Source organism: Sander lucioperca, chromosome 10 (genome assembly GCF_008315115.2).
Source record: "Sander lucioperca isolate FBNREF2018 chromosome 10, SLUC_FBN_1.2, whole genome shotgun sequence".
NCBI classification, from domain to species: domain Eukaryota; kingdom Metazoa; phylum Chordata; class Actinopteri; order Perciformes; family Percidae; genus Sander; species Sander lucioperca.
The window spans coordinates 36,873,308-36,885,432 of NC_050182.1; the positions used below are offsets into that span (position 1 = coordinate 36,873,308).

At 39.7% G+C, this 12,125-nt stretch overlaps 1 protein-coding gene across 3 annotated transcripts; it reads right to left on the reverse strand.

Moving 5' to 3' along the window:
• Window positions 1-1,499: 1,499 nt before the first annotated feature.
• Window positions 1,500-11,794, reverse strand: LOC116035320 (riboflavin transporter 2-like). Of its 3 annotated transcripts, none has more exons than XM_031278347.2 (4): window positions 11,625-11,794; window positions 4,497-5,565; window positions 3,745-3,868; window positions 1,500-2,309 (listed from the first exon to the last, which is right to left on the reverse strand). In XM_031278347.2, the coding sequence occupies exons 2-4, from the start codon at window positions 5,525-5,527 to the stop codon at window positions 2,097-2,099; spliced, it is 1,368 nt and encodes a 455-aa protein (XP_031134207.1). In that variant the 5' UTR covers window positions 5,528-5,565; window positions 11,625-11,794; the 3' UTR covers window positions 1,500-2,096. The 3 variants fall into 3 exon arrangements, with proteins under 3 accessions (XP_031134207.1, XP_035862403.1, XP_031134206.1); XM_036006510.1 differs by lacking the exon at window positions 11,625-11,794 and adding an exon at window positions 7,111-7,488; XM_031278346.2 differs by lacking the exon at window positions 11,625-11,794 and adding an exon at window positions 6,911-7,086.
• Between the last annotated feature and the right edge of the window lie 331 nt (window positions 11,795-12,125).

Below are 12,125 nucleotides of genomic sequence, written 5' to 3' on the forward strand. Positions count from 1 at the left end.
ATGCATCACTCCTCTATCTAAACTGAGGTTGAGCAATATACATTTGAAAAAAGACACATTATGAAGGCAAAGAGGACTGACAAGTTAATGTTTATGCTTAGTTTTTCAACCGCATTGGGTATGAAATTTTGTATAATTCAGAGGACATCCAAGATCCATTTTATACAATATTTTCTTATTGCAGATTTAGCAAATGTGACTGGATCCTAGGTTGGTTGGAATCACCAGAGGCCCCACGATACGATATTATCACGATACTTATGTCACGACACAATATTATTGTGATTTTAAACCTATTGCGATATTCTGCTATATATTGCAATTCATTACCTTTTTTCCAACTTCAAATTATGTCACCAAAGCAAAACTTTGTCAACATCTGTTTTGTCTAAAAAAAAAAAGAAATGTTTGTTCATCTCACTTCAATTTTCCATCTAGTGGACTGAAACAGAAATTGATCTTATTATTCTAGTACCAAAAGGTTAAATTCTGATGTGCAATTTATATAATAAAAGATTGATACTTGGCATCCGTGTATCGATACAGTATTGCCATGGAAAATATTGCGTTACTATGCTGAATCAATTCCCCATACCCCTACTGGATCCAACACATTTCGAGTAATTTTTTATACTTTAGTTCTGCAGATCAAAACTGTAGCATTACTTGAATCTAGAAGCTTAAGATGTACAGTCAGCTTCAGGTTCATATTAAGGATCTTTTAATCAAACAGTGACATCTAGTGATGGTTTTAAAGGTGTGCAGGCTGCTGATGCTAATGCCCAATGTCCAATAAATGTGTGCAAAAAAGTTGAAAACTACTGTAAATAGCTAGTTTATTTCATGATCAATTGTTATGTATTGGAAATTTGATCAACCATTTCTCTCAATGGCAGACCTGAGTAATACATTACTTTTCATACATTATAAAGAGCTTTTCTAACTTACATATAATTTACCTGTCTCATCTTTTTATTCTTATTCATAGCTGTGCACTGCCATGCCAACCTATGACACCTTGGAATCACTGAAGTTTTGAATTCAATTTAGTTCATCACACCTTTCATCTATGTATCTATAAAAATGCAAGATATTGCATAATATAGATATGGTTTATGTAGATTTAATAGAGTATGGACAAACTACTAATTGGAAAAGGATATGGTAAAATACGTCTTTAACTTTGCACAGTTACAATCACCAACTTTGATTAAATCTGTTTTGTCTTCAAAAGTGCCCTTTTCAACTTCTTGCTCAATTATACCACTTGAACCAACACACACACACACACACACACACACACACACACACACACACACACACACACACCAGAAGATATTTAAGACAGACTCATGCTATTTGTATCTCCCCCTATTGTCCTATCTACCATTGACCCTGCTCTGGTACTTTTTGCCCCCTGTACCCCCACTACCCTTGGGCATAAAGCCTTCTTCCCCAGCAGGCTCAGGATAAGGGGGATGTTCAGTATAATGCACTTATTCTGGTAGCAATAAAACGTGTTTTATTTGGTATTGTTGAACAGTTTCTCCACACAAGTAACATATACAAAGCAAGTTAGAATGTACAACCACCAAAAATAAGCACAAATCTTCTCAAGATCTTCTCAAATTAAGGCACCTTTTAAAGCCAAAGGTGCTGTAGGTTCTTATAAAAGCAACATCAATCAATTATACTCTCACATCATATTAACAGTTCAAGTAAACTGGCTTTGACCTCTGAATTGAGAAAGACTTGTAATGTGCTCAGCAACAAAATGTGTCAACACATTCACTAACATTAGATTGGAGTGTGTGTGTGTGTGATCTGACACATTGATAATAGTGTAATTTCATCCTTGTGCTGAGCAGCACTCCATAAGTCAATAAATATACAGATATCTGTATAAAACTAATTTACCATCTGAATCTGATGAGAACAAATCTGTTAAATAGTGTTGTGTTGTAGGTAAACAGCTCAGATATGTTCACACAAACAGGAATATGTAAAGCTCACGACACAAATGAGTTCAGTGCATCTAGAATAAGCGCAGATTATTTTTCAGTTTGGTACAGCAGTGTTTAACTTATATCTATTTACTACATTGGACACTTGGTGTTGCAGGCATCACCTGACCTGAACAGTCCATATACACTGACCAATGGGAACATGGATACAGCACCAACCATGGAGCCCAACTGAACTACTGCTCCACACCACACAAGGGCACTGTGGCCCTCATCCCTCAGAATCACCCCAATGATCACCTTCACGTAGGACAGAGTCAGGACAAACAGGATCCAGGTCAGCACCTGCAACACAGGAGAGGTCAATATTATGCATCACAATGATCTGACAGCCAGTCCATGTTATTCAGTACCAAAAATATAAGACTTAACGTGTTCAACTCACATCGAAATTTAGAAGACTTTGAAGACTGGGTGGATAATAATATTTAAACATACTTTGGACAGCACTCTAATTAATACTTTTTATTGCCAATAAAAAGTATTAATTGGTGTGCTGTCCAACGTACCTTTATATATTCAGTACCAAACACATTTGCAAAGTGTCCTAGTTTGACCTTAACATGTAAGCCTGCTCAGTGGCTTTCAATGGTTTGCCATCATTAACAGGTTGGACAAGAGGTTTTTTTTACTCCAAAAACGGACTCAGTTCACCATTTACTTCACCCTCTCTGGAGGAGGTGCTGCAGTTATCGGGTCATGATAACTGATTCACCAGTTTATTGTTTTGTGCTTAAAACATCTGATTGCAACTAAGTTTGTATCTGTTTCGTAGGAATCCCTGTATGCTACTCATTTTTACATGTTCTGATAGTCATTATTTTAGTATTTTTATTTGTTTGCTCTGTTTTACTGTTAAGCAATTTGTAACTCTTTAGATAAGCTATACATATGATATTATTGCGTTATTATTTGTGATACAAGTAGGACAAAATTGCCCACATTAACAATGGAGAAACAGAGAATATAATATATTATTATGGGAAAAATCTGATTTGGAAGAGTTGACTCTCTTGATAAGCTCACAGTTGTCAGCACTCTTAGCTTCACAGTACACCTCTTGCTCTCTCCCTCATTTTCACTGCTCGAGCAAAGATTTTCTTGGGCATAACCAGTATTCTAGTTTTGGTACACTGTGATAGAGTGATCAAAGAAAAGAAAATAGCCATATGCCTTTCCTACAACACATGCTAACATATACCCTGCTCACTCGCTATTAGCAAGATATTTTAAAGCTTCTTTTCCGGCACTATAAGCTTTTATTTTGAAAGAGTAAGGAGCCATTGACTTTTTTTTTATAGCATTTATATAGCAGCATGATGTTTTATTTTGCTAGCAGATACGGGGGGACAACAGTATTCTCTAAAGCAACCCTGTACACGAGCACCAGCTAATATACATTTGAATAAACACGTTTGTGATGGTGAAAGCTTTCCTCCGGATAATGAGTGTTCACAAATATGCCACAAACATGGTTTGACAGTATTGTCTTAATCAGGTCAGACAAGATTGCATTGACACAATTTGATATCAAAACCTGCCAATCACACAACACTCCCAAATCATGAAATCTGAAGATACGCGTGACCATAACAGGCACATTGTGTAGCGTGTACAAGACAGCACACAAGATCCAAAATGAACTGCTATTAAGTGACATATTTCACAGTCTAAATAAAACATCTGTATGTCCAAATCATTTTTAAAGATAAAGTCTTACTATGACTGCAGTTCCGGAGGGACTGTGGACCAGCAGGGGGCATGGACTAAGAGCAGCCATGGCCATGATGTAGGTTCCAAATCCAGTCCCAATTATAGCCAAGAAACCCATGAAGATGAGAGACCTGAAAACAAAAGTCGATGCATATGGTAAAACTGAGCATTTTCTGTTACACTGAAACACTTTTCTTTGTAAAACACACTAATATGAGAGTTTAAACAATTTCAGTACTCAACACTTTTAAAGCTATAGTGCGTAGTTTTTGTTGCCCCCATGAGGAATTCTAAGTAATGACAACACAACAACACTGCCGACACATCTACATGGCGCAAGCCTTCGGTGATCGTGCACCACCCCTCCTCCACACAGTTGCTAGTAGCTTTATACCGTCAAATCAAGGAGGACTAGGGTGACGTAAAACGCATCACTTGAACTTCTGCGTGTGAATGTCGCCGGACTACACCGTTTTGTACATATCCATACTGAGAAATACAGAGAGAGTTTTGTGGAGCTGATAGGCTTAATAAGCTTTGTAGCAACTCATTTGACAATGGCTTGAATGTAACGGACATCCATTAATATCAAATAGTCGCGTACTATAGCTTTTTAAAGCTATGACCTCTAAAAACTCTAGTGACCTGTAGGAGTTTCAGTTATTTGACTTTTATGTTATTGTAGGAGACTGAAAGCTCTACGTTTTTATATAAAATGATAATTTCATGTAAAGAGATGGTTCCAGTAATCATTCCTACCTAATAGGCACAAACATGGCGATGAAGCAGGCCACTGGGTTAGCAACAGCTGCCATGGTGGCAGCTAGATGGTAGGCCTTGTTCCCATAGGGCAGACAGGAGTAGGACTGGACCGAGGGCAGCACTGCATTGGTCAGAGCATTGACCCAAGCCAGTACAACAAAGATGAACACCACCTCCAGATTACTATACGTCCCCATACCAAAAGAGCTCCTTGGTTCCCTCCTGACGGCTTCCAGAGAGCTGATCATAGGCTTCTGCTCTGGTGTCTGGGTGTGCAGGGACAGACCTTGTTCTCTCTTCCCAGGTGCCAGATCACCACTGAAGTACAGGTCGTTGTTTCTCTCTCGCGCCACAGCTGGGTGATGGTTGAGTAGGATGAAGGCTACAAGGCACACAACCATCATGGCACTGAGGAACACAAAGAACACCTGGGCAGAGAATTTAGCTGGCTGGTAGATGGCTTGTAACTCTCCACTGCCAACCATAGTGGCACCTGTTGTGTTGGCTGCACCAGCCAAAGTGGCATTCTGACAGTGGACTACACCAACACCTTGAATCAGAGCCACCAGTGCGGGCACCAGACCACTGAGGCCTTCACCTGCGAAGTACGTGGTGAGGTACTGTGGACGCAGCCGCATCATGAAAGGCAGAAAGGTAACAGAGGAGGTGCAGTCCACCACAGACAGCAGGAAGCTTAACACCAGCAGGGGCACACTGTGCAAAGAACCCCCTATTGTCACCGTGTGCCTCCAGAAGAAAGCCAGCAGGAATGTAGCAACGATCCCCAACCCTACAATGCAGTAGATGACCGGCCGCTCATCTAGCACCCCTGGCCGGAAGCGGTGCATCAAAGTGATGAAGAGAGGACCTATGTTGGCCATTTGGATAATGACTGTGAGGTACGATGGCAGATACCAGCCCTCTGGGATCTGCGGTACGACCAGGGGCAGCTCCACCCACATCCCGTTGATGGCCACCCAGGAGCCCATACCAAACAGGCACGCCAGCGCGTGAGTCAGCAGCGACATGATGGAGGCAGGAATCAGGAAATGTAGATGTATGCAATCTGGAATACAGACACAACATAGGACAGTTTAATTAGTATGCAAAACTTCACCAAAATCTAGAAAAACATGAAGACAATTAATTGAAGGGGAAGTTTCAGTTTGATATTTTATTAATAAGTGTAATATAAGCATTTTAGCTTTATCCAGCTCTAATAGACGTTACAATTTTTTTTTTTTTACATTGATTCAAAATATGCCAATTGTCTGGTCTGAACTGGGTGTTATGCAGCCATGCTAGCTGTAGACACCTCTGTGAGGCTGTATTTAAGGGCATTGCGGCACTTTTAGCTAGCGTCAGCATGCTAACATGATGATGTTGTGGCATTTTTCTGTCACCATCTCATAGTTTAGCATGTTAGCATGCTAACATTTGCTTCTCAAAACTAAACACAAAGTACAGCTGAGGCTGATGGGATTGTCATAGTTTTGCAGGGATTGAGAAACCAAACCATATAAAATTGTGACATAATGATGGCACTAGATAAGTTGTACATCCTGAGAGGGACATGAATGTCTGTACCAACTTTCACAGCATAGATCCAATAGTTGTTCAGACATTTCAGTCTGGACATTGCCATCCCTAAAGCCACAATGCTAGCATGGCTATTGGCTAAAAAGAAAAAAATGTATCCCTGGGATGATGTTCGCTAACTACATTAAGGCAAAAAAAATTTAAATATGGTAGCATAAAATAAGAATAGCATAGCTGAATGTCATCATATACTGTATTTGTTACTGAGAACAAAAGCATGTCCCCATGTGGCTGGGATTGGCCTTCCAGTCTCCCTGTAGCCTACTCTGCTTCTTATCAAGTCCCTCTCTCATGTGCTAAATGCTAAGGGTATGCCTGACCTTTCACACACTGACACACTGCCCGCATAGAAAAAAGCCACATGTGGTTGTGACATAAACAGACACATTAAAAGGAAATGATTGCAAAGCTGTGTAATAAAACTACGTTACTACTGGCATTGTGAAGGACCTGCTCTAAATAAAACCATAAACGAATAGTAAACTTTTATTTATACTATACCATTTGCATATTGTTGTTGTTCTGTTATTGGAAAAAGAAAAGAAAAATCTGTCATGTGTATCATAAATTTAGAAGCAAGGAAGTATTGTTAACTATGCTGACTACATGAGGTGAACATGATTCAACTTCCTGTTACCTGCTTCTTTATCTAATATCAAAACTGTACAATGATCCTGGTTCCTATTCTTCCCTTTAAGGGAAGCAAATGGACCAATAGTTAAGCCTTGTGGTTCTAGGATAACCAGGACATTTCATACATAGTATATCTTCCACAGTTGGAGACGGACAGGAGTCCGAATATCTCATCTTACCTTGTTCAGAACATAACCAGGAAGCTCTCTTCTTCCCTATATCCTTTCAAAAACTGTCAGTCCATTGTGACCACAGTTTGTTTCTGTTACATCAGCCTCGAGTGTGTGTGTGTGTGTGTGTGTGTGTGTGTGGGTACGCATTCCCTCCCCCTTTTCTCCTCCACACAGACATTAACGACAAGCTAGATCCATAGGCTTACAATCTGCTTCCGTGTCTCTGCTGCACTTGACATGGGAGTGGCTGCACAGGCGCACATGCTTCCAGCACCACCATGACACTTTGATTGTCCTTCTATTGGAGGGGGGTTTCAAAATCATGCAGCCATGTGCTCTGTGTGAGCCTGGGAGCTCAGGGATAGGAGGAAAGAGAGTGAAGGGGCAGGTCTCAGTGAGAATAGCTCCTCCTTTTCCTTTTTTCTTCCCCCAACCAGCATACGACCTTGTGGCCTGCCCTCCTTTAAACACACAGGCTGCAGTGTGGGTGAGACGAGTGAACCGGCTTTCACGGCTTTGTTTTCACACATGTACTAAATATAGACCAAATCACAATGTTTGTTTACAATATCTTACGAGTAGAAAATCCCTGTGTTCCGTATATACAATGTACAGAGCTAAGCAAACAAGGGCGAGAAACAACTGGACATACAGTACTCTAATCTCAGTCATCTAAAATGCATCTACAATGTTTGAAGTCAACACATTCACTAACATTAGCTTGGAGATGTAATGTACCTGTTGGACCACAGACTAAAGAAAATGGCACCACTCAAACTAGAAACCAGTTCAGCAGTGTTGGTAATAGAGCCCGACTGATATATCGGTGTGCCAATATTATCGGCCAATATTAGGCATTTTCCAAACTATCGGTATCGGCTTTTATAATGGCCGATAAATTAATATATATATATATATTTAAATATTCATTTATCAGAATCATTTATAATGACAAATAAATGATTTTGATAAATGAATATTTAAAAAATAAAATAAAAACGGACGAAACACCCTTCAACGATGTTATGAGTGTTGGCATTGCATTGGGTTTGTCCACCAGAGGGCGCTCTACAACATCTCTGTTGGCAACACTTTGATTTTTTTTTTTTGGCATTGTGTTTTTGTTCAAAGGACTTTAAGTTTCATATCTTAAGTTTGTATTTTTATACATTTTATTTATCAGAACTTGAATATATTTTGATATTCTTTGTTCAGTTGTGACAATAAAACAAACAAGTTTATTTTTAAACTGCATTATATTATTTTAGTGAGGACTAAATAACTACAAATAACTAATCTGTTTATGTTTTGTTATGCGTTTCTGTTTTGTTTTTTTCAAATATATATCGGCCGATATATCGGAATATCGGATTTTTAAATCACCAAATATTTGTATCGATATCGGCCTTAAAAATCCTTTATCGGTCGGGCTCTAGTTGGTAACACTAGATTTGGTTCATCAAAGACGACGAAGTACAGAAAATAAGCACAGCAGAAACACAGATAGGTTGGACCATTGTGTTTAACTATATATCTTAAAATGTTACAGTCATGGCTGAAAATGACAACAGAAAAAAAAAAACCATGTATCATATATCTCCGCATTTCAAATCAACTGCCATTTGTCTAACCGGAAGTGCTTTTTGTGTTAGCACAACATCACAGTGATTGGGTCTATTGGAAATACTACACTGACTTTCCTTCTATTCTTCTGTTCCTGCCTCAGTCCTATTTCTTATGGCCTGCTGAGCCACTATTGGCTTCTCACTGTGCCAGCAGTTCTTTTGCATTATCCAGTGTGTGAATACAATTACTCAACTGAAAAGACCAACCCTAACCCTAACTAACCCTAACCCTAACCCTGCCAAGTCGAAACACAACACATAGTGTGGTGTTTATTTCAACCATCCTGAATACGCCAATTGAATAGGCCTTTACTTCTCTTTTTCAGTCACATTTGACACACATTCGGTAAAGTACAGCAGTTTTAATGTCTCAGTGGTATTCTGCAGTGTTTTTAAACATCTAGGTTAAGGCAGAGATCTTCAACAGGGGGTCTGGGACCACTAGGGGGTCCTCAGAGTTACTGCAGGGGGGCCGCCAAATTATTGTTAATGTTTTGAACGTTTTTTTCAATAATTAAAATCTAAAGTCTAAACATGAATCCAACATATTATTAGCAAATATAATTCAGCCTATTTTTGAAAAAAATACATTGATGATAGGCTTACTGGCCTATAGGTAGTCACTAAGATAGCCATCCACAGATACAGTTAATCCTAAGTAGGCCTAGTCACTGTGCCACATGTATGTTTATCATTAAAACATGATTTATAAAAATGTCAACAATTATTATTTTAATAACATAGTATTCAATGGCCAAAAAAGGTATGTATAAAGGCACACGTTATTGCAGGCCCAGTTAAATATGCAACTTAAAGATGCAGTAGGTAAGACTTATGAAACTAACTTTCTGTCATATTTGCTGAAACTGACCCTATGTTCCAGTAGAACTACATGAAGCAAGTAATAAAAAAAAAATCTGGCTCCTCTGGCACCACCTACAGTTTGTAGTGTGATGCAAAAATCCACTGCTCCCTGTTCAGATGCACCAATCAGGGCCAGGGGGGGTGTCTAACTGCGTGTCAATCACTTCTCATGCACACGCATTCATTCTCCCTTGTGGGGGGAGGGGCTTAGGAGACCGTTTTGGGCTTTAGCAGAAAGGGGGGGAGGGACTGAGAAGTTGTCGATGTTCAAATTCTTTGGCTAAAGCCTGGATCTCCATAATCCTACCTACAGCACCTTTAATTTTATACAATATATGTAGTAGGTGGTCCCTGATCTGTCCCTCTCAGTTAAGGGGACCTTGACAGTACAAACTTTGAATTTAAACGGTTTCTTCACAATGTCTGAGTTAAAAACGCATCTTGTTGTCACATAAGGGCCCTGTTCATGTTGCACAGACATTTCAATTGCATTTTGTGTCTGTTAAGAGGCACAAGGGCACTCTTTAGAACATGCCCCCACAACTGGCATTTTGTCTAACTGGGAGCTCTGGCCATCAGCTGCAGCAACTCCAGTTTGCTAACACCCATTTTTTGCTATCGACAGTACTCGGAGACATCAAGCAATCAAGATTCAGGTAAACTCCTCTACACAAAGAAATCGGTTTCTGGTTGTCTCCTCCAAGCATTTCCTTCAACATACCCTCCCAGCAGCTCAGGGAAATGACCTTTGGGGTCACTAAGGCTGGGTCTCCTCTGTCCACCTGCTACCCTTATAGCTGCTGATAAACCTCCTGTCATCACAACAAGCTTTAGGTAAAAATTCTTGACAACTTTTGGATGAAGTTCCACAAACCAATGCCCCACCTGAGATGGAATTGTAACTTTGGTGATCCTTCAGATTTTCATCTAGCACCATCATCAGTAAATGTACATTTTTGAAACAATTCCTGATTTTAGTAAATTGAACTGACTTAAAGGCTCAGTTGTTAACTTGGGTATGCTGAAACTGTCACTATATTCTGACATTAGTACATGAGATAAATAATCTGTGAAAAAAACACGTTCCTCTGCCTCTTCCTGGTGCTCCTAATGGCATTTGCAAGATTCTATCGCTCGCTGAACAACCAATCAGAGGCAGTGCTGATCAAATATACTGTAAATCAAGATTCTGTTATTGCACTGCCTATTCCTCGCCTCAATTGTTTTCAGGAACATATTTCTACTGTTTAGCTTTAAAATGAGTTTGTGACCCGGCCGCCATGTTGAAAACAGTCGAGCCAAAGCCAAAACTAACCACCGGAGCAAACTTTCTCATTTTACAGCTAAACAGTACACTTCCTGAAAACATTTGCAACAAGTGAGATATAAGCAATTCAGTAACAGAATCTCAATTCATATTTTATTAGCGCTGCCTAGTTTTATCAGAGTTCACGAGCGGTCATTGGCACTGCGTTAGAGTCTCCTCGGCTCTGATTAGCTGTTAATCTACGGGCGCAGCAGAATCTTGCAAATGCCATTAGGAGCACCAGGAGGAGACAGAGGAACATCATTTTTTCACAGATGATCTGTCTCACGTACTATTTTCAGGATATATTTCAGCAAAAACTTGACAAAAACTTATTTTTTTATAAAAGTTACCAACTGCAGCTTTAAGGAGCCTGCAGAAAATGCCGCTAATAAACCAGCCTTTCTGTAAGTGATAACATTTCCCTTTGACAGTCAAAGCAGTAGCTTTTGTCAAGGTTGTCAGAAACAGGAGGACTGAGAGTTGCCTGGAAAAGGTTGAGGATATATCCATGTTATATAGCAGACTGATACAGAGCACTGCACATTAAAAGGTGTATATTTGCAATCAATGAACATCAAATGACCTAAATTAGAGTGATATAAAACCGCTTTAGAATGTCACATTTTGGAATGTTAAGCTGCATCAAAATGACATATTGCACTGTCCATTTTTTACCACACAGGGAAATGCTGACACAATGCTGATCTCACAAAGTTGTGTTAGGTGAGGACAGTTGCTAAGGACTAGCTAAAAATGTAGAGTGGAAAACCTGCCAGCCCTGGTTGTTAAAAAGTTTTTTTCTGTCTTTACAAAACTCTAAACTGGACTTACATAACAGAAAACACCATAATCTTTCTTAACTCCTTTCAACATTTTAAATCACCTCTATTCGTCATTCTAAATTAGACAAGATACCACCTACCTGCTTGTGGGAACAGAAGTGCAAAGTCAGTTCTGGTGAGATGTTACACAAGTGCAGCGTAAAGTGAGCTGAGGGCTTTTCTGTTCAGAGGTGTAACAGCACAGTGGCCTTCTGATGTTTCTATGTGTAGAGCATGCATGCACATCGAGTTGAGTGCTTTGTATTTTACTACTCTGGGTCTCTGGATCTGTGTCATATGACTGCAGAGGGCTGAGCCAGGGGTCCAGTCTGGGAACCAAAGTCCTCAGCAGCAAGGGTGGGTGGAGGAAGGGAATGAGGACAGAGAGATGAAAAGCGGGTCAGAGGATTGATGGTAGGATGGAGGGAAGGGAGCTTAAAAAAATGTAGGCAATAAAGTAGGGAAAAAGGAACAGACTGAATCTGATGAGTGTTCATTAACATGAAAGTTCTCTCCATTTCTGTAGAGAGTGAGTGCAGACAGATTAGCCAACCAGAAGATGACTTTAGACAGCTGTCTGTGCTTTCTGAGTGGGTGTTTGG